Source organism: Aplysia californica, unplaced genomic scaffold, assembly GCF_000002075.1.
Source record: "Aplysia californica isolate F4 #8 unplaced genomic scaffold, AplCal3.0 scaffold00340, whole genome shotgun sequence".
Lineage (NCBI taxonomy): Eukaryota > Metazoa > Mollusca > Gastropoda > Aplysiida > Aplysiidae > Aplysia > Aplysia californica.
Genome location: NW_004797610.1, coordinates 10,932 through 34,314, shown reverse-complemented (window position 1 = coordinate 34,314; position 23,383 = coordinate 10,932). Strand labels below are relative to the sequence as shown.

The 23,383-nt window shown below is 37.4% G+C and overlaps 1 protein-coding gene across 1 annotated transcript in view; it reads right to left on the bottom strand.

The window, feature by feature from the left end:
- LOC101853474 overlaps nt 1–23,383 on the bottom strand; it is a gene marked incomplete at its 5' end in the record, with an annotated part of 60,936 nt that overhangs the window by 27,766 nt on the left and 9,787 nt on the right. The window contains 12 exon segments of the mRNA XM_005102776.3: nt 229–367; nt 1,186–1,364; nt 4,805–4,903; nt 6,784–6,946; nt 7,898–8,146; nt 8,470–8,570; nt 9,808–9,981; nt 12,942–13,118; nt 15,008–15,133; nt 16,049–16,220; nt 19,225–19,397; nt 22,930–23,034. Of these exon segments, the coding sequence (XP_005102833.1) occupies nt 229–367; nt 1,186–1,364; nt 4,805–4,903; nt 6,784–6,946; nt 7,898–8,146; nt 8,470–8,570; nt 9,808–9,981; nt 12,942–13,118; nt 15,008–15,133; nt 16,049–16,220; nt 19,225–19,397; nt 22,930–23,034 (1,857 nt within the window).

The window sequence follows — 23,383 nt, the reverse complement described above, 5'->3', positions numbered from 1 at the left end:
CATATTCTTGTAGTCCAGAATCTAAACTTTCTCTCCATGTATAATACGTGTATCTTGCAATGCAAATAGGCTGTTATAAGGACATTTGAATGTGAAGGGGTGGATTCAAAAATGTAGGTCACCAAACTAGGCCAGTCCAGTGGAGTAAAACCCCTTGGTAGTCAAAGAGTTAATCTTTTCTTTCAGACGGAAGTCACAATACTGCACTTATCAGACAATTGTATTTACCTTCAAAGTACTTGAAATATATGTCTTCTCCAGTGCATCTTCTTTCATTTGCTTGGAAATGGGTAAAGGACTTTTTGAGGTTAGCCATCACATCAATCAGTTGGACCAGGTCATAGGTCTCAAGAGCAACATTGTAGGCCTGTGGGGAAGAACATCAGGACCACATGATCAACATGATCCAAACATTTCTTTTAGAAAACATGGTCTGACCTGAAACGTCCTAGTTAAGAAATCTTGGCATGAGCACAATAAAGCCCTTATAAAAATTTGCTCAGTGAATTATCTCAAACAAATTATGACATACATTTCAAATATGTTGGTTGGAGAGTGCCACTGGCAGACCCTACTATTTTTCATTCCCTCTGTAGATTTCCGTCTGTTTACTCTTCTTTTCTCTGCACAAAATTGTCCATACTGTGTTGATGCATTTCTTGTTCAAAACTAAACCATACTCTGCATGGCATGAAATGCACTGACCAAAAGGGGGAGGGGGGAGAGGGGGAGAGTAAAAAATAGAACAAGAACTAGATAAAGTAAAGAAAAAAGTTACTAATCCAAGCTCCACAAACAAAATCATAATTTAAGGAGACACTGCCACATTAACATAAAATTCTGTGGACATGCAACAGAGCATTTTTTGTAATAATTGCTATAGCATGAAGGAGCCACTAGGCTCAGAAACCTTTTCATTGCACCCGAACTCTAAAACATGCTTGAAGCAGAAATAGTAAAGGTTAAGGCTTAGACCAGTTTATTCGTAGAAACATAAAAAGTAATAGCTAAGCTCTTGACCACCACATGCTTATAACTATGCTTCAAACAAGATTGCAACATATAAGTCATAAAGACACTAACTTAAAGATGGTTAAAGAACTTAATAGGGGAAGTCTGCAAATTCAAGCAAAATGTGTAGCTTAAGAGAAAAATGTTAAGAACTAAAGGCACACAGTGCAGTACCGTCAGATAGTCAGAGATGATGATGAGGGACCTAACAGAGAGGTTGGTCTCTCTGTTTTCTCTGCTAATTGGCACTGATCGAGCAGCATTCTTCAGCTTCACAGCCCACTGGTTGTACTGCTGACTTTTCTTATTTGCGGGTGCACCCATAGAAAACCAATCTCGAACATTCTTCACATCTGAGTTGGGAATCATGACAGAAAGTACAATGACAATTTAACCTCACAAGAAAATCAGTAAAATATTTTGACAGGGAAAGAGCCTGAAGATCACTTCACCATAACTTCCCACAAATATCACGTATAATTCATCCTCTGACTCTGTTAATTTTTCTTGGCATTTTGTATCACTGTGTAGGCCTACAAACAAAATTTCTATTGCATTATTTATTGAACACCTTCTTCATAAGCTGATGCATTAGTATTGGTTCATGCTCGAGAGATAGAGTTGGTGCTAAAATGTTGAGTTTTTAATTTTTACGTCTCTAGAAAGACAATATCATGTCCTGGAGAGTAACAGCCACCTTATCACAAGTTATGAGAACTAATCTCTAGAAATCCTTTTCTAAATGAGTAACTTTGCGACAAGCTATTGTCAACGTTTTTGTTAATCTTGATAAAAGTCATATCTCCTGTTGATGAACACAATAGGCCCTTTGCGGGGGTCGCAATATGATAAGGCTGATGACGTGAAACTGGTGGGGGCTGTACATTTTATTGTGAAGGTTCAACATGTCTGTTTTATTATTCTCTGGTCAGTTTGCACAAATTAACTTTTCAGGTTATTGGAATAAAGTACAATGTACCTCAAAGGCAGTTTAGACTATTAGACTATAATGTGTCATTTGTGGGTGTTGAAATAGAAGGGTGGTCTTAATCTGCTATTATTTCATTAATACCAGCAGACTTAAAATTGCTCGTATAAAAAGAGATCTTTGAGAGATACGGATGAGCAATGCAGAAAAATCAATCTAGGCTGATTGAGTTTTAATTAAAGTTTTACCTCAACACCTCATTCATTCAGTACAGTATAGTTCATTTACAAGACGTAAATTCCGGAATGCTATACTTATTAAAAACCACAGACGTCTGAAATTCACAAATTCTTCTGATATCCCAGGCACAAGCATGGATTGGAATCTGCATGCACCTCACCTCCCCCCTCCCCCTTTTTTTCCACTCGGTAAAAAGTAGCACAACAGTATGATTTTTAACCTACATACCTTGAGGTGAACAATGTCTCTGTTTTTTCAGCTGACAGTAAAACAATGAGCATGTACTCTGTTTTCAAGTTTAAACTGTTACCTTATTTGTAGAACTTGGGTAGGTGGCAGTAAATATTTCTAACACATACCAGCATCATTCAGAGTGATCATAAAACACTGTAAGAGTTCAAAATGAAATTCAAATGTCAAAATATAATCTTTCTTTAAGGAATTTGAAAATATTTCATGTTTTGAAGGTACAGAAGCAATTTTAACTCAATCCGACCCGTGCTCTCGCTCAATCAGTTTATTGACTAATGTGCTTATATTTTTACGTAAGGAGGCTTGAGGGGCGCTCTCGTGGCCTAGAGGTTAAGGTGTTGGCCTCTCATTCAAAGGTCCCGGGTTCAAATCCGAGTAGTGACCGAAAAATTTTCTTCTCTAAAATGTTCTCCTTTCACCTCCTTTCCTGCTTTTTATCCGCCTTTCACCTCCTTTGCCCTTTCCTCGGGACTCCGGACTCTTTCTACAGCCTTTCTACTGCTACTCCTTGGCTCCTTCTTACTGCTGTCTTTCAGCCACACCCCTGATCTTCTGGTAGGAAAGTATCTACACCTAGCCTTCTCGGACAAGGGCGAAAAATCTCGGAGGGCTTTTGTGCAAGTTAAGTCCGTAAAAGATCCCTTGGTGGTCTAAAATCGATAAGAGTAGGCTTCGGCCGCCACCCGTGCAAAATTCAAAATTTCCTACCAACTGAAAGAGTTTAATGTGACCCGCGTGATTATACGGGCTTATGCAGTTGCGAGCGCCATAAAGCACTTACCAAAAACAAAGAAAAAAGGAGGCTTGAGAGCAAAAAGTCATGATATGAAATTTCCAGATTCAAGGGCAATAACTAGGAATTGTAGGATGTACTAGAATGGCTCTCATTTCTTTATTTTCTAACAGAATGGTGTATGATTGTATCTTTGACACATAATATGCAGAACTGAATGCACTTTTCCATGAAACAGTTGTGAACTCTAAATTCTCAAACACTTTTTGACTGTTGGAAAAGTGTGACTTCTGTTTTTTGTTTCTATTTTTAGTAACAAGAAAAAAAAGGTCACACTTCAAGTACAAAAATGAAATCTGTTGGCTAGGTCTGACAGACCATTCAATTCCCTTTCCATTGATATATAATATGTCTATCTGGAGTCGCTAGATTATTGCATGAGGTTTGAGGGTATGGAGGACCACTGAAACATAAATGAAAAAGCCAAAATAGGCAAAACTGCTGGGAGTTAAGATTAGAGAGAGTATCCAATAAAGCACACTATGAATAAGTATAAACATCGTCCCTTTGATGAGCATGATCCAGATTTGGATTTCTTCATCATTTTTGCGCAGTATGTCCTTAACTACCCAATTCACCCTGCGTTGCTGCGGGCAGTGCACTTGTATCCACCTCGCTTGCTGCGAGCTGGGGGAAAAAATCAGTCTGAACTCAACACACTAAACTTAGACGCACATTGTGCCCAAACTATTTAAGGTATCAATATTAAATTTCGCTTAGATTTTACTTAAAATGTTCTTTTAATAATATTAGAGAGAAAGAGGAAGGAAGGAGCAGAAAAAAACAATGTATTTTCAGCAGTAGCCTACTCGATTTACCCATAGCAACTTATTGTAAATCTATGGTGTAGATCTAGCTTTTCTTCGAAGTTTTCAAGGCACTAAAATCAATCCGACCGCTCTGTTTTTCTAGATTTACACCTACTTTCACTTTCTTTGCCGCTTACGTCTGAAGCAAAACTAAAAGCATGGTTCTTGTATTAAAACAAAAATAGCCGTGGTACTGTTGTTTTTAGTGGCTGGTTTTTTTTGTTGTTTTTTTCTCGTCCAATAAGATTTCAGTGCTTGCTTTCTTGCCATGATTGGTTGTGACAAAATAACAAAACTAACTCGTACTTGGCAAAAAACTGGATCAAAACAAGCTAGCAAAAAGTTTTTACAAGCTACAACTGACCTTCTATTTTCAATATAAACCTGGATAAGTGGTTCAGACTCGATTTTGTGGACTGATATTTTGCTACGACTTCCGTCGTAGTTCGGTGGACGGAAGCGTGCAGCAGCTACAAATACACTCGTAGCTCGGGTGAAATTGGTTAAGACAGCAAAGAATATGCGGTGCGAATGACACGAACTCGAACCACTGCCTTTTAAAAAAATGTAATAGTGTTCAAAAGGGGCTTATCTGAGATGGCACTGAACAAAAATTTCAGGAGCATGTTGAGCAGCTTCTTGTCTTTTACCATAGGGGGGGCAGGTGTAACTATTCTATTCACACATACACACTCTGCAACCCAACTGGCCAAAAAGATCTTGAACCTCAATAACGTTACACTGTCGCAGGTAAAAGATTAAAGTACATACCTTGTGCATGTTCATGGGCATCATTTTCCAGCTTTTTCATTATGCTTTCTATTTTCTTCACAACCCTATCTCCTTCTCTCTCTCGGAGCCCAAAAGAAACTGAAATACAATGGCAACATTTATTTTTTAAAGGTTCAGCACCTTTCTAAGTATGTGATACAGTCACTTCTAGATGTAATAGAAAGTGAACGTAAAGGGTTATTGTTGAATGTAAAGAAAACAGAATGCATGGTAATATCTAAAAAAGCAGCAAAACCTATTTGAGATCTCTTAACTCACTCAACCCTAGGCCTACACTTCCGGGTTGTCAGCTCTCCCTAAGGATTTTTACAATTTTTTGAAAAATTGAAAAAAGTACTAAGTTTTAACATATCCAACCAAAATTTTATACACATTTTATTCAAATCTTTATTTGAGTGTATTGAAAATTTGAAGGCAAAATATGTCATAGTTTTTATGCAATACTCCGTGGAAAAAAGGTCTATATACAGAGTCAAAAAGTAAACAAAAATTGAAGAAAACAAGTGCGTTCAAATTTTGCACCCCCTCACATTTTTCAGGAATATAGCTTTCTTTGTTCTAAATGTGGGCTTGCACTCCTAGTCATAGTCTGTTTCAAATGAAAAAGGGTTACTCCTCCAATTAGGCTATAGTTTGCTTCACACAAAAGTGGTGTTTTCTGTCATGGGAGCGAAATTTTCCATACCGATATTGTCAGCGTAAGGGTTGGAGCGTTGCGCGTGTATACCGATATTATAGGCGTTAGGGATGGGTGAGTTAAGCAAAGGTGAAAAGATCAAACAAGTCCAACAACTTAGATATCTAGGATATAAATAACTATAACAACATCTGATGCCAAATGTTCCACAGAAATAAAATGAAGAGTTGCAATGGCTAAGGCTAGTTTCAATAAAATGAACCCAATCCTGAAAAATAGAAACATCTCAATGATTACCAAAATGAAAGTTCTGAAATGCTACGTATGGTCAACCCTTCTATATATGGCTGTGAATGCTGGGCAATCACAAAAGCCAGTGAAAATAAAATAGAAGCAACAGAAATGTGGTTTCTTAGGAAACGGCAGAGAATACCGTGGAAGTAAAAGAAATCAAATGAGGTAGTGCTTGATGAAGCCCACATGGGACGCTCACTGTTAAAAACAATCAGGAAAAGACAAATGGCAGTTTTGGGGACACCTGAATATACATATAGGTTTTGAACATCTAGCTCTCACTGACAAAATTGAAGGCAAACGAGGCAGGGGTAGGCCCAGAGTAACCTATTTAAAGAACCTAAACAAATGGGAAATGTGGAAAGATCAGGGTAACGTAGCTTTTTTAAGAGCATCGAAGCAAGGGAATGAATGTAGAACCATGATCGCCGATGTCTGCCGCAGATCTGGCACTTGATGATGATGATGATGATACAGTCAAAAGACTTTCTTGTTCTAAAATTAATCTCAAGTCAGAACACAGTGGGGCATGAAAACAATTTCTTTATGAGAAAATGAAGGCAAGATCAACAAGTCTTAATTATGAGCCTCTTGGGTTCACAACTGAAAGGTCGTAGGTTTGAACCTCGTCAAGTGCCCGATATTGTGTTCACGGGAAAGGCAGATTCTGTTCTCACTTAGCATGAACACTGAGCCTGACAAGGAAGTATGATTCCCCTTTTCTTACCTTGATCTGAGGTTTAAGAAATAATGAAGTTCTCACAATTATAAGCTTTATTTTCAAAAATAGCCTTAGCAGAACAGTCAACAACTTTGACAATTTAGAAGTGATGATCATGCCACTTGCTGTTTTCCAAAGGTAAGGACCATATAACGAATGAAGGTTCATTATGATCATAATTACTTTGAAGGAATTCTTATTGTGGATGTACATATTTTTTCCAAATTTTCAACATTTATCATTCATTCACATGGCTAAACCAAATTCTAGTTCTCAGGGATTTCCTTCCATCAGTTATGAGCTTACCCTCCTGAGGCACAGGAACAACCTCTTTCAGTTCTTCCAAATTTTCTTTCACTGCTGATATATTGTCACAGTCCATATTTCCACACACTTTCAAAATGTTCTCTACAGCTCCATCAACATTTCCAGCATCTTCAATACCAATAGATGCCGTAAGGCCCACAATCTATAACAAAAGGGAAAAAACAAATCAGCATCTTGGATAGATAGTTTAAAATACATGTGTGTCACAACGCAGTGTAACCAAGAGCTCGTCAATTTTGGGACATCTGGATTTATTGGTATCAACTTGAGGCTTGTTCATTTAACTAGCTTTTGATGACAAAAACATGTGGAATTATTGGTATCATCTTAAAGCTTGTTAATTTAACTACCTTTTGATGAAAAAAAACACCCAACTATCTTGAACAGAAGTCGAGATATTTGCGAAAGTTCGGTGACTTCCATAGCTTGAGAGTCCTTGGAAACTAAACATTTACATTTTTTGTCCTTTAATCAACCTTTTTCAGTAAATTCTACACAGAAATGTGTTTTTTTATATGGACATAAAAGGTGTTGAGCCCCAAAAAAATTCTATAAAAATTGCCAAACTGATGGAAATATGCCGGTATCTTCAATTTCATTATTTTGCCGAGCACTGATTTCACATACATAGAATATTTTTCTCTAAACAGAAATAAGCTGTCAATAACCAACATGACACGCTCAGTCTAAATCAATAAATCATGGGATCTTTCTCATCTTAAAGGACAACATGAATTTATTTCTGTGAATACTTTTCACACAATACGACATGACACATGACTAAAACGTAATAAACAACATGCAGTCGATACAGCTAAATTCCACAGTTTACGTTTTTTTCCTAGAACAAAACTTTCCAAAGTAAGCATATATATTTGAACATATCTGCTTCTACATTTGTTACCTGACAACACAAGAAATCTGAGTAGAGATAAAACATTTTCCTCACAAAGCACTATAGTAAGGGATAAAAAATCTTTAATTCTTTACCAGAAAAGCCCAGTGTTACCAAACTCAAACTCAGTTATTTAAGAAAGACTTCAGAACGCATTTTCTTTTACTCGCATTCTTACTTTTTAGAGTGGCACAATACCTGAGGAAGTTCCACCTCTGAATTTTTCTTCGTCTTGAGATAAGAAAGCATAAGGGTGTTGTAAGGTTCCCCCTCTCGAGTGTGATGACATTCATCGAAAATGATCAGGCTAAACACACCCAGATTCTCCAAGTAGTTCCTTATCAGGTGGTTTTCCAGGATTTTGGGTGTCATGACAATAATGTCATTGTCATCCAGCAGCATGTGCATCTTCATGCTGTGCTCACTCTCTCCAGTAACACTTGTGATCTGAGAAAGGATTTCACCGTCATTGATATGGCAAAAACTCCTGACATGACATAATAAAATAAACATTACACTAACATTAGGATTCTATTCCTATGCAAAAATCCAAAAAGGAAAAAAGATAATTATTTTCAAGAGCAACAAATCCAAAATCTTGAAAGTACAGCTGTATTCAAATAAAACAGTTTCTCCTCTGCTAACCAGAAAACCACAAAGGAAATGTATCTATACGAGATAAAAAGGAAATTTATCTACACGTTTTACAAACGAAATTTTTCTACATATGTGTTACAAAGGAAATTTTTTTAAAACGTCGTAAAAGTTACCCTGTACTCGCTTGAAAGATACGTCTCAAGACTTTTGCACTGCTGCAACACTAATGGAACAGTCCGAGCCAGGAAAGCAATTTTCTTGGGTTTTGAGGAATCTGAAAAATTATAAAAATTGACAACAGAAGTATTCTTTACTACAAAGGAGCTCAGTATTCGCAAATTCACCACGACACAGACTTTAGCAACTTATTGCCTGCTTAGCATCAGACAGTACTGAAATAAAGAAGTAAAAAAATTGCAGGGGCATAGGAAAACCAAGCGATTGAAAGAGAGACTTTTTCTGAATCTGTAGCTTTTGAAGTTTATCAGTAGACCTATAAAACATGAACAAAAAAAACTGTCAGAGAAAACTATACTACACAGGGAGGGTTCGATTTAAACATGGAAAAAGAAACATCAATCGTTTATTTGGCGTGAGAAATCTCTTTGATGCCATTTGGTTGAATGTTTTTCAATACCAGAACTAATCACTTGTCTACGGTAAAATCGGGAGCTTAAAGGGTTAACAAGAAAAGAGATGACAACTTCACATTGACTGTAGAATACTTGTAAGGATTCAAAAGGACCTTCATTTTACATACAAACTTTAGATTATAATTTATTTATATAACGACCACCTAAAGAATGAATGCCCATGCATAGAAACTCGAGGTGGTCCCTTACAAAGGTATTTCCAAAGCACATTCGGCTCAGGACAATGACAATAGTCCAAATAAATGCCCCACAATAACATTACGTTCAGGAAACTGATCGCAGAGAATTAGGTAAACAAATAAATAATGATAACTAAATATCTCATTTTCTCTCCAAATCCATCATTGTACCTCAAATGTAAGAATTAGCTTTTTATAGAACCAAATCACATTTTAAACAATTACTTTTAAAAAGTGATTAAATGCAACTGGTTTGAATTATCATGGAAGTGCACCAGTTTCGGGATGATACAAGTCTAATCTTATCTCATCTTGTTTTATTATGACATCAGAACAAATGATCTTATGATAATGCACAAAAACACATGCAGGCACACCAACATGCACACACACACACGCACACTTGCATGCATGTACTCACACACACAAGCACAGGCACACACAGACATGAGCGTGCCCGCGCACACACACACACACATATACATAAGACGAAAAACATTTCTCTCAATACACTGGATAGAGAGAATAAACATGACATACAAAGAGGAGGTAAAAAGGAAAGATGACTTCATCTTAACAAACAGACAAACATAACTCAGGTCAGTCAGAACAAACCACACACACAACTGTCTGTACTGTAGGCACAGACAGGATTAAATTTCATGCCTCTTTATCTTACCATCATTTTCCAGATGAGAAGAGACGATATGAGTCGCAACTCTGGTTTTTCCACAACCAGTTGGAGCACAAATGATTGTGTTCCGGCCATCTAAAGCATTAGCTGCCAATTCCTTTTGATATTCCCGCAACTGGAGATCTGGCTTTTGAAATGTAGCTTCCGCTTTCTTAATCTCTGAGAATAAGTATTAAAAACTTAGGATAAACTTTTCATTTTTGTTAAAAATCCATAACAAGGCATTTGGTCCAAACTTAATAGTTATGATTTTTAAAGCAAAAAAAAAAAATGTATAAGGGCTGAAATTATTCTTTAACTTTAACTATTTACTTCATGAGAGCTCAGATGAGCTTACGAGAATATAAATAACACTTAACAAAATTTGCAAAAAATAATACAGATTGTTTTTTCCAAAAATATCTAACTTGAGAAAACCAGACAATATTCAATCTGCGCTTTTAGTTAGGGGTATTGAAATGGACTACAATATGACCAAATCAGAGGATATACCTTTTCCATCTTTTTTCATTGTAAATGTAGATGTTTTACGCCCCCATCAACACAATTTAGATCATTTAGGAGGCTGGCTGAGACCCTGCCTGTAAATTCAAGAAGGATGCAACATCCCAGCAGAAAACTGAAATACTCCATTTAAAAAAAGCTCTCCACATGTGAATTTTATCACAGGCCACAGGTCTTCTGTGGGCTACGATGAAGTGCTTAACCACTACACCACAGATGCTCGTACATTTTTTTCATTTAAAAAAAAAAGGAAACAATGTGCCCTGTAACATGTTCACTTTCTAGGCCACTATCATCTATGCACCGTGATTCTTGGGTTACTAGTTAGGTTTGGGAGATGCCTTGATGGGGCTTCAAAGAGCTCTGTAAGCGCTTTACATTAAGAAAGAGTTATGAATGCATGCTGCAAGTTTTGGCATTTTTGTCAGAACTTCAGAGAAAGGATCATGTTTTTGTGATTACCACTGAATAACAGCAGACCCAGAGACGTGTGAAATGTGTTTTAAAGAGGCTCATTTGGTTGATAATAGTAATAATGATAAATGTATAACAATATTAGTAATAATAACAATAAAATATTGCTTTTAGCATTCTATCCCATACAAGTATAAGCTCTGAGATATTTACATCGATGACATGATTACGCACTCTATCCCATACAAGTATAAGCTCCGAGATACAGTCGAACCTGCCTTAACGGAAACCTGTATAAAACGGAATCTCCCCCCTTGATATATTCCTCTTTAATGACCTGTATAAAACGGAAACCTGTCCAACGCAGAAGCGAAAAAAAAAATCCGCTCCCTTCAGACGGTTTCACCTATGCTTTGCCTGGTCAACCTTGATTTGAAACAAAACTCGCAAGTTTGGTTCCGCCGGCTCTAAACTTAACGCTATGGCTATGCCGCTGGCCGAGGAAGAGGAGTAGGGGTGCAATTTGGGGGTAGATGTTACCCTATCATATGAGCCCTGAGCAATGCAGATGGCCAGTGTACTGTGGGTGTGAAATCTCACGACTTCCTGAGAGAGTGCTCGAGCAGCGAGCCACTACGGAAACTTTCCTAGGTAGCCAGAAGCCAGAGGTGTGAAATTAGATTGACCAATGCCTACTGCCCTGATCGTACAGCCAGCCGAGAATAGAGTTCATGGAATCATTGCTACATGATGGCAGTGAGGGGTGGCATTGGTGGGTGGCGCTAAGGGTGGAATCAAAGGAGAGGTCAAACGGTGGTCCTATGAAAGGCAAGCACTGGTGGTAAATATAAATAAGTAAGACTGACGCATTTTCATTACCAGACAGGATAGCAATTGAGAGGGTGAAGTTTTGACCACTGCTTGCCGATCGGACAAGCGATCCTTGATCCCACCGGCTGGGCCTTTGAACCCCCCCCCCCTCCCCCCCAACCTCCATCTCCCCCTAAATTCCCCTGTCTAAGACGGAATTTTTTTCTGGCTCCCTTGCGATTCCGTCTTACACAGGTTCGACTGTATTTACATCGATGACATGATTATTGAGGTAAAACCACACACTCACACACACACACACACGAAAAAATATTTCATATATATGCACAAGAATATGACATTGTATACTCCAAGTTAAGTTGGTGCCAGACCCCTACACCACGCTTTTTCTTTCATCTCCTGACACTTGCAAAACCTATCAGTTCGTGATATGTTATGTGAACACCAGCATGTTTTACACACAAACTGAGAATGGATATCTTGTCCACTGCTTTCAACTTCTATCAGATGAGTTAGGTGTACATCATCACTTGTCACACATAATTTTGGCTTTCTATACTCGTTCTCTTATATTTCTATTTTGAGCGTAAGTTGTCTAGGACTACGAAAGGATAAAGTTCATAGACATTAGCAATTTGATTCTCTCAAGTGTGCTCTATATTGAAGCAGACACACAGACTCATCTCATATTCTGCCCAGTTTCTAGCTGTGCATCTTTCTATACTTTTCTAACTTAACAGTTATGCTATGTAAAGCAGATTCGTGTGAAAAGATATGCTTTCTTAAAAGTGCAATGTCACCAAAATACATTCATGTAATTTTTCAATAAAAATCTGATTTTTGTAAAGCTAGACAAAGTGAATACTGGCAAACAAGCTTCCAACTATTGAGTAGCCAAAGTTGGGTCCACTTGCAGAAAATACAAGAATTATCTTTATTAGTTGAGAATTTTGTTTCTCATAGCGTTTCGTTCTTGTTATTTTGACTAAAGTATGGCACTGTGAACACATAGTGAAACAGGCATACACATAAACACTTTACAAAAAGTTGAATTGACAACATACAAGTATGTTAAGCAAGAGTCATAAGGCCCATACATCATCACCTTTCTAAAAATATCTTTAAAATTTCCCTTCCATCACTCAATTCAAGCCCTATTTGATATAAATCAGATCCAATTACTTTGAGCTCAACTAAGATACATTTTTTTTCACAAAAGGCACAACACAGAGCTATTCCTTGAACAGATGCAAGGTAGCAAGTCACAACACATAAGAGTATGATTTAAATTTTAAACACAAATAAAGGAGCAAAACGTTCCTAAAGCTTCAGAACTTTCTGCATAATGCAAGAGGGCAATTGGTACGCACCCTCTTGATCTTGTTCTTCTGAATCAGAGTGGTATCCCTTCCAATTGAGTTGTTCTCTGATGCGTTCTGCACTGTAGTCACACTGAACTTGTTTTGGATCCAAACCTCCATTCCCCAGAATGTGCTGGAACACTGGATTGTTCAACTCACTACGAGTCACATGTAACTCTTTCACTTCTAAATGAAAAAAGAGAAACAACAAAAAAGCATGTTATCTCGAGTAAGTATAAACAGACACTCAGGGATTGCTGCCTAGAGGTTCTTAAACCCATTTTTGTACATGGCCTATTAAAAAGAAGAGGTGCCCTACCCTTTCAAAGATTCATTTGAAGCACCTTAAATCACCTATACTAACTGTTTCTATCAAAAAGCAAAGATTAAATCAAGTAGTGCATGCTTTACTTTGTTGTTCAACCACACAGACGTCCCTAACCTGTTTAAAGCGATTACAGGACCTCCAAGTTATCCATCCTAGTTCAAGAAGACTAGGTACAAGATCCCACATAAATTAGAACGAAGGGTGAAAAGATACAAGAGAAAAAAAACTTTCCTATTGACCACACATGTGAAAAGTTGAGATTGAGCTAGATATCACAATGAGAGACAATCACCTTTCCTCTTGACTAAAGAGACACCTACATTGCAATCAAACCCATACAATTTCTCATTCCATGAGTATTACAATAAGAACATCTTCGAACTGGTTTGTCAAACTAAATTGAGCATCATCATAAACATATTCATTCTCTTCCATTCTCTTTTCAAAATAGTACAGTAGTCTCCGCCTAAACGCACGGTGCTCGGGAGGGCTCCGGAGCGTGTGTTTATACTGAGCGTGCGTTTACATGAACCTTTGCAAAGGGAGGATGGGACGCAGTCATCTCATTGCCTTGATATTCTAGTGACCTCCCTTTGGGGTGGGGGTCACTTTAGGCCGATAATGTTACGATACGTGACTGTTTTGTGAAGGATTCCCCAACTGCGGTTAAGAATACAAAGGTGTTAAATGGGTGGGGGGGGGGGGGACAGAAAAACAGACTCAATGTAATGATATGCACCATAAAATGTCGGGAACAGATAGAGACGACGGCGCAGCCACGTGGCTTTCCAAGTGACCACCCCCGACGGTAAATTCATGAATGTCATCAGAATCATAGATCTCTACATTCAGAGAAACATTTCTCTTGTGATTCGTTGAACAACTACGTTATAAGTTCTGCGAGCGTAGCTGATTAGACTTACTACTAATCTTTAATCCTTTTGAGTAGGTTTTACTGCATTCACGCGTGTTGTGCATCAAAGCCTAGGTCTAACTAAACAATACTAAAAAAAATTACACACGGTCACCCAAACACTAGTCAGAAACCTTCTCTCAGAGATGCATTTCCAGTGACCAATCAAAAAACATTTCAGTCCCCTAACCCCCCAACTTTTCCGCGACTAGTCCTATGTGTCTGTGGAAAGTTGGGTGTGAAAACACTGTCCATCACTCTCTTTGTTCGGCATGAGGGGCATTCCCACCAACTATCCGGTTTTCTAGGCTTGTCATGCAAGCTGTGCAGGTTGTAGTGAACCTTTCCTCTTGTCAAGCTTTACCTATCAGCGTGTTTCGCGGATCACAGCGTGCGTTTAGAGGGAGTGACCATGCATTTGCACGTCTAAATTATATCGTAAAAAACCCGTCGAGAGGACAAAAGCGTGCGTTTGAGCGGAGCGTGCTTTTATGGCGTGCGTTTAGGCGGAGACCACTGTATTCCAAATTCATCTTTGACTTCATATGCAGTGAGTGAGACTAAAATGACAGAATACTACATGTTCATCTGAGCAGTTGTGCATTAATACAAATATATACATGTGTATTCAGTTCCAGATAATGATTTTTTTTGTCTGCTGAAAAAATTATTAAAAATTCACCTACATCTCAAATACTGACAGTGAAATAAGAATGTTAAGACAAATCACATGGCCAGCAAAATAGTACAATTGAATTCTTAATATGAACAAGATAGAGTCAATATTTCAAACGTGTAATATTGGATTTTCTTTGAACCAGGCAAAAGGCATACTTGTTTGATTAAATAATTCCAAGTCCTCACAGTTCATGGAAGCATAACAGTCGGCTGGAATGTCCCTCTCTTGGAGCTCTGAGAATACACTAAAGCTGGCTGGGAGCTGTTTCTGGTCTCCTGGCCCTAATATTGAAAAAGGAAAAGTTGAATACATAACCATATAATAATAATATCATAACATGAAGCACTACTCAATTATCACAAAGAAGCAAAACAGAATTGACCAAAGGAAATAATTTAATGTGCAGAAGTTTACAAAGAATATGAACTTAGATCAAATTAAATGCAGAATTTACTCAGAGGTAAAAATCATTGAGACAAAACTCATTCACCTGTAGCTTGCAGCATGTCAGCATTAAAAGAGCACCAATTTCCAAGAAACAGATTAAAATTGTACCATGAGGGAAAAGAAAGATCCTAAAATGTTAAAGCAACAGCCAACCATGAGTAGCGATGCTTGGTACACCAAACATAATTTTGCAACATATGCAAGTGTCATGATATTATTTGATATCTACTAAATTTGCTACTATAATATAATGTGTGATATCGCAATGAAATAAGGCACTCTTCAAAATAATGAAATCGAAGAAACAAACATTCTTCTGCCCGTTTGGCAATACATATAAAATATTTTTTTCTTTGCTCAACACCTTTTATGTCCATTTAAAAAGACATTTCAGCCTGGATTTTACTGAAAAATGTTGATCAAAGGCATAACAAATGTAAATTTGCAGTTTCAAAGGACACTTGAGCTTTGGAATTTGCCAAACTTGGACATCCATTTTCTCACTAATTTTACCTCTCACACCTGGCGACCTCTACCTCCTTCATTCACAAATAACTTGACTTCTAAAAAGACAGATTTAAAAAAATAAATAAATAAAAAACAAGACAAATTGATGAACAAGCTTTAAAACGGTACCAATAACTCCATATGCCCATAAACTGTCAAGCACCCGATTCCACCACATAGTGACAGATATAAATTAACATACCATATAATAAACAAGAAAAAAACATTCTAAAATCATCAACCTTGCTCCACAGGATTGTCTCCTTGACTTTTACTCCAATTTTTCACTGCATCAAAAAAAACAAATGGCCAGTCATGTTTTCCTCTTTTAATTTCAGTAAACATCCGTAGACACACTTCATGAGGTGGCGTCTTCTTGTCAGCAAGAAGACTTTCTAGTTTCTGCTTGGAACTCTGAAAATTTAAAATATGACACAACTTCAAACACTGTTCCTTAACAAAACTAGACTACTTTTCAACACCATATGCCACTACCTCAGATTCTATTTCTACACCAGTAACTTGATCCCTTATCCAAAACTAAGAGATTTTAAGTTTTTGTTCTTGTTTTTTTTAATCTGTTTGTTATTTTATTTCATTTTCTGGGGGTTTTTTTGGGGGGATAGCTGCAAAAGTCAAACATTAAATCAGTAATCTCAATATCCATATACCTGTTATGACAAAACCAACAGTCTGGTGGCAGGACCAGTAGTATTTTCGAGAGAGTGAACAATTTACTTCCACCCTAAACAAAAAGTAGCAAAAATGAGATGTGCCATTTTGCAAGTGCAGTGACGATATACTGGTCACTCTTTCCCTTTAAAACCAGCAAATTGAAAATAGCATATTTTGGGCCCAAGTGCCCAAATGCATTAAAAGATGGGAATGAAGGCTAAAAAGAATATTCAAAAATTATTTGAGCATTGAATCCCAGGAAAATGTCTATTAATTTTTATCTTAAAAAGAAACAAAATCCTTTTTACAGATAAAAGTCTACTGCAAGCTTGTTGTCTGAAATTTTGGAAATTTAAGTAAGGCATATTCTTGTAGCAAATTCAATGCTGAACATGCTCATTTCTTATCAATTTTTCAAATATCTTGAGTAGTTTTAAAGATATGCCACATTTTATAACACAGGGTGTAAAAACAAAGTTTGGAGAAAAACCAAATTTCTAGCACATTTTTTACCTCTGGTAAAATACAACATGTTGTCAAAATAACTAATAAGAAAATATTTAAACATAAAATATATTAAAATCCTGTTAACATTTTATTAGGAAATGGTTAAACGTGTGTTTTCCGATTAAACAAATTTTTTTAGCAAGTAAGCTATTTTGGGATTTTTCACCCTGTTGTTCAAACATAGCTTTGCCGACAACTGGGACCTTTCTGCAGGCACACACAAATTTGATAAAATATGATCTATTGTGCAATGTAAAAGTCGACTCTCTCCAAGACAGAGGGTTGTCCGAGCTTGTGCCTGCCTAGTGCCTTACACATTGAATAAGGAGTTGAGACTATTCAACGAGAAAAATGTCTGCACTAAAGTTCTATGACATGGGAGAGAAAGGGAACACAGGACGGAATACCAAATCAATATACAGTCGAACCTGTCCTGGCGGCCACCTCTATAAGACGGCCACCTGTACAAATGGCCACTTTCCATTTCCCCCCTTGCGTTTTTTCTACATAATTTAACTGTGTAAAACGGGCACCTGTCCAACGCGGCTGCGGCAACATATTTTAACACACAACCCCTATCATATCAAACTATAACCCCTGTCTTAGACGGCCACCTTAGTGACTTTATTACGTTTTGTCATTAATTGTGCATTGGCCCCTAGTGTAGTGGGTGAGCCGTCATAATCCAATCACCCGTCGTTATTGTTAGGTAGTCCCTCCAACCGATCATGATGCGTAGGCCCCTCCCACTGTTGACCAATAGGTAAAACATTTTCAGCTGCTGGTGAGGAAAGCGTGTGATCCCTCATAACAGATAAACCCCGCCCAAAACTCAAACACAAATCGTAAGTGAGATGAGTAGTCACTGTTTACCCAGTCTGTAACAAAGTAACAATGGACGTCAACATGAACTTGTGACAGAAGCGTCGCTCATTCTCCAAATGGTGGCGACCCATGTGTTTGCTTTACAACAGCACTCGGTCCTCCTTGACTAACACATTTTGTTTTATTGTCACCCTTGCACAAAGGCAACAACAAAAGAACCCCCCCCCCCTAATTTTTTTTTTATAAAAAAAAACAGCGAAAACAACAGCAACAACAACAACGTGGCTAACTTCGGTTGGGACCTCAGAAAGGAATGGTTTGTTTTCTTCATCTTGATCAGTCCTGCCTAAGACGGCCACCTGTCTTATACGGCCACTTTTTTCCTTGACAATGGGTGGCCGTCTCACACAGGTTTGACTGTATGTCATGGATAGACCCACATGTGGCACCAGATATCAACAATAGACATGGACTGGGTAGGGACAAGTAAACCCCAAAATTGCTTAGAAGCAGATCCTCAGACAATGCAGAAATTGGCCAATCAACTGTTTCCATGCTCTAGGTGTTTCCATGATTGTGCCAGCAGTGTGTTGAAAATGTGACAGGGTGAAGGTGATCTTTGGAAAAACTAGTCCCTGAACTTAAATAAGCGTACAAACTATTCCCATATCATATATCAAAATAAAGACAATAGCAAAAAATAAAACATAATATTTTCAGACAATATATAAAGTGAGGCATCGTGGTGAAATCAGGCGCTCGTCAAAATCATTAAATTTAAAGAAATCGGCATGTTTCGGCCAGTTTGGAAATTTTAAAAGGAATTTTAGTTTTTCGGTTCAACACTTTGTATGTCCACTTTATGTGTGGATTTTATGGAAAATGGTTAATTAAAGGTACAAAAAATGTAAGTTTGCAGTTTCCAAACTTTGGCGGCCATTTTCTAACTAATTTTTCTTCTGAAACCAGGTGACCCCACCTCCTTCAATCACAAATATCTCGACTTTAATTCAAGATAAATGGATATTTTTCTCCCCAAACGTAAGGCAAATGCCCAATCTTTAAGATGAAACCAACAACTCAACATGCCCAAAAATTGACGAGTGCCTGATTCTACCACCTTGTGACACATAAACGCAAAATGGGTTGAAACTCGTGATTACAACTTGGCAATTTCACTCGTAGGATTTAATTATGATCTACCACCATAACTCATTTAATAAAATTGTTATACATTATACATGTCTTGAGAAAATTTGGTTTATCATTAAGCTCAGAATAAAAAGCAGTGCGAACTCCCTAGATAGAGAATCTGATGGGAGTGAACGGTAACAAGATATATGTACTTCTCTTGAGAAAAGATCCTTGTATAAAGAAAACTGCTATTTGATTTTGAAAAATGTTCACTTACCAATGAAATCATCCTTGCTTTTTCCAGGGCAACAAGAGATGACTGGACAATTCCAGTGCTGATATTGTCAAACAGTTTTCCTGTGATTAACTCTACTAAAAGTTCACAATACTGTTTAACATCCTGGTTGTTAAAATCTGACAATCCCAGTAAGAACGAATCTCTGCATTCATCTGGAATAAGAAGAAACACCAAGAATCTGTAAAAAATCTACACATACATATTACTAAACAAATCATAAAACAAAATTAATAATAATATTGACAATTAAATATATGAATCCATGTAAATTGCTTCAGCAATTAATAATAATAATAGATTGCATTTATACAGCGCTCAGTATGAGCTCTGCGCGCTTTACATCAATCACAAGATCACTGAGCAATGCACACTATAGTGCTGTCAAAAATTTGTGGCACAACTTATTTTAAAATATTTCCTAACCTATCGAACATAGACTCTCAAGCTTTTGCACAATGATTGGTATCAATTTGTCTTAACAGATCAATATTTTTGTAAACATCTGTAGGCTGTCCTGTTGTATGGATGTGAGACATGAAACGCATCACAGCTTGCATAAAAAGGATCTAGGTTTTCTTGAACAAGTGTCTAAGAAAGTTACTGAAGATCTGTAAAGGAAAACATGACAGATCCCAGTCAGAGATGAGGTAGGAAGAAGGAGGTGGCGATGGATTGGACATACTCTCAGGAAGTCAGGAAGCTGCATAACAAAGACAGTGTTAAACTGGAATCCACAGGGTAAAAAAAGATCAAGGGGAAGACCGCATGGAACCTGGAGAAAAAACACAGAAATTGATGTACAGAAAAGTGGAAAGACATGGAACAACATCATGAGGCTAGCCCAGGATAGAGAAAGGTGGAAAGTGTCCGTCCATGGCCTATACCCTGGTGCAGGGTGAAAATGGCAATTATGATGATGATGTTGGCTGTATTCTAGAAAATTCCTTAATAAACAGTCATAAAAAATACAAGTAGGTGGTTTCAACAGATTTTAAAAGGTTAACAGCTGGAGTAATATCGCATTTAATTATAATAGCAATTCTGTCATTTTTTTTCTAATTGTGACACTATCTATGTTGAACGCATGTTTTGAGAACCTTTAGTGCAAAAAATGTGTTCACTATATAAAATTAATTTCTTGTAGCAAGTTTTGCCACTAAAAACTTTCATTGGTGAGCTGTGACGTAGGCTGGAAGTGAACAATCACATTTTCCGCATGACAGAGATTTATAGTATTACATTTATGAAGAAATTTTTTTAAAATATAGCCTCAATTGCTGTGGAAAAATATGATTAAGTTAAGACAAATAGATGCAAACTGCTGTGCAAAGAACGGATGACATTGATCTACCCATTAAGGAGATATTAGAGGATAAGTTGCGCCACAAATTTTTGACCGCACTAAAGATAAAAAGTTTCACAGTAACAAGAAAGTCCAGTTCAACCACATAAAGAAGAATTTTCACACCAATTAATTATATGTAAGAACAGCAGTAAAAACAAAACATGTCAGCCCTTACTAACACACCATAATTAAGAATTAAACAAATGAGTCTTGAGCAATCGCTTAAATGTATTAAGATTTGTTATTTCTCTGAGATCCTGCAGAAAGGAGTTCCAGATTTTAGGGCCAAAAATTGAGAAACTTTTTTCACCAAATGATCTTAATTCCATTCTTGAGGGCTCTGAATCTTGTTGCGTCTGTGGATGACCGTAACTGCATGATAGAATATATGGCGTTAAAAGCTCAGATAGACGGGCTTTATTTCTTAGTTTAGTTTTAATAAGGTTTTACAGCGCTCACAACTGCATATGGTCATACGAGCGCCAAGGGGTGAATGTCAACAGAGAAGTCCAAATGGGGAATCAGGCTTACTCTGCTCACCTCTCTAGCCTCAACAGCACAAAGTCTGCTTCGACTATCAAGGCACCCCAGAAATAGCAGTTCACAAGAGAGTGAAAAACATACAAAAGAAGTAGAAGTAAAATGACGATAGTAAGGATGAGGAAAGAAAAAGCAGCAGTTCCCTCTATGTTGTTCTGGCACAGTATGAGACCATAAGAACATATGCATATCACCCCTTTGGAAAAGGCCTAAAGACACTATAGTCAGTGGCACTGCCCTGGGGAGAGGACACTTTATTTTTAAGACATTAATATTTTCAATTAATGAAATAAGTAATGAACAGGCACTACTCCATTGTGGTGTTAGTAGCCCAGTGGCCAAGCTACTGGACTTGAAACAAGAAGGTCACAGGTTCAAATCCCAGTTGGGGTCTTCGTGAAAGATATTTCACAAAATTTTCATGTGGGAATGGGTACTTGGCTAAGACAGTTAAAGTTCTTGTCAAAATCCTTGCGTCTGAATGCTTGTAAAAGGGCAGCTAGTACTGGAAATCAAAGATCATTTCATCATAGCCGTACTGACATATAGTTCAAAGATATGGAAAACAAACCAAGCAATTCAACAAAAATAAAAAAGCTTCCAAACAAAATGTCAAGGAAGAATTTCACTTATAAAATGGAATTAATTTATTACAAATTATAATGAAGTGTTGGAAAGAGCTGGAATTGAAGATATCAACACGACCATACAAAGGAGAAGATGGAGATATTTATGACATGTTCAAAGAAAGAGACAAAATTGCCCAATCAGGCATGGTATTAGAGACCAACTGGAAAAAGAAAAAGAGGTAGACCAACAGGAAGTTACAGAGGCACAATCGGGGATGAGGCCAACACCCAGGGCCTGGATGTGCCGAGACTGAAGAACAAGCATGGCTGCGACTGCTCTCCGCCTTATGTACCTGATGGTATAGGGAGAGAGTAAGTAAATAAGTACTGATGCTTGCCAGGAAACTGAAAATGTTTTAGAATGTTTAAGCCACATACAGTTCTCACAGCTGCCATCTTTAGACCTGAACAAAAAAGGGGAGTGAAGGAAGGCAAATCCACTCTGTCCCTTCATGTTCCTTCCCATTTGACTTCCTTTCCTCACATTTTTTTGAGGAGGCAAAAGGGGAGGAAAGGATGATCCACTGTATTTGTACCTCAAAGGACAATGCTTGGCGGTTTTTTAGGCATAAACAGAGGACAAACTATGTGAGGCAGCGTGGTGGAATCAGGCTCTCGTCAAAATAATCAAAGTGAAGAAACTTGCATTTTTCCGCAGGTTTGTCAATTTTGTTTTTTGGCTCAACACCTTTCAAGCCCTTTAAAGAACTCATTTCTGTGTGGATTGTTCTGAAAAATGTTGATTAAAGGTACAAAAAATGTAAATTTACAGTTACCACGGACTCTTAAGCTAAGGACATAACTAATCTTTGGCGACCATTTCTCATTATGTTTACCTCTGAAAACAGGTGACCCCCGTCTCCTTCATTCGCAAATATCTCGACTTGTATTCCAGATAAATTGATTTTTTTTAAAAATCTTAATAAAGACAAGTAAACAAGCTTTAAGATGATACCAATAACTCTACATGCCCAAAAATTGTCGAGAGCCTGATTCCACCACGCTGTCTCACAAATGAATAAAATATATAATATTATCTTAAAAGAAAGATTTGAGAGCTTTTAATAAAAAATATATGGTAAACATAATCATCAATTCCAAACATCCCTTGATTCCCAATCCCCACCAAAAAAAGCCAAAGTCGAAAAAGTTAGACTATTGAACTGTTACCTTTTTGAGTCATCAACAATGCCTGCACAAACTGGTCAACTAGTTCTTTTTCCGAGATCATGTGTAGAAAATCAGATCCATCGCTGTAGTCATCTTGTAAAGCATCTGTAAAAAACAAAGTACTATACAGAACACAAAATTCCTTTCTGTTTTCTATAATTTTCCCTTCCCTTTTGGTCCATAAAGTTTGCTAATATCGCGACTAGGCTGCAAGAAAGGTTCTTTAATTAGGACACAGTATTATTATGTCGCCTCAAGCACAAAAGTGGAAGCTTAGTAGCTACATGGTCAATAACAACAAGAGATCACTTTACATACAACAACAAAGACAAAGACTACACCAACATCTACTAAAATCTTTGACACAGAAACTATAGTAGTAGTAGTATAAGGTTTTACGGCGCTCGCAACTGCTAAGGTCATATGAGCGCGCGAAACACAAGTTGTTCACCTC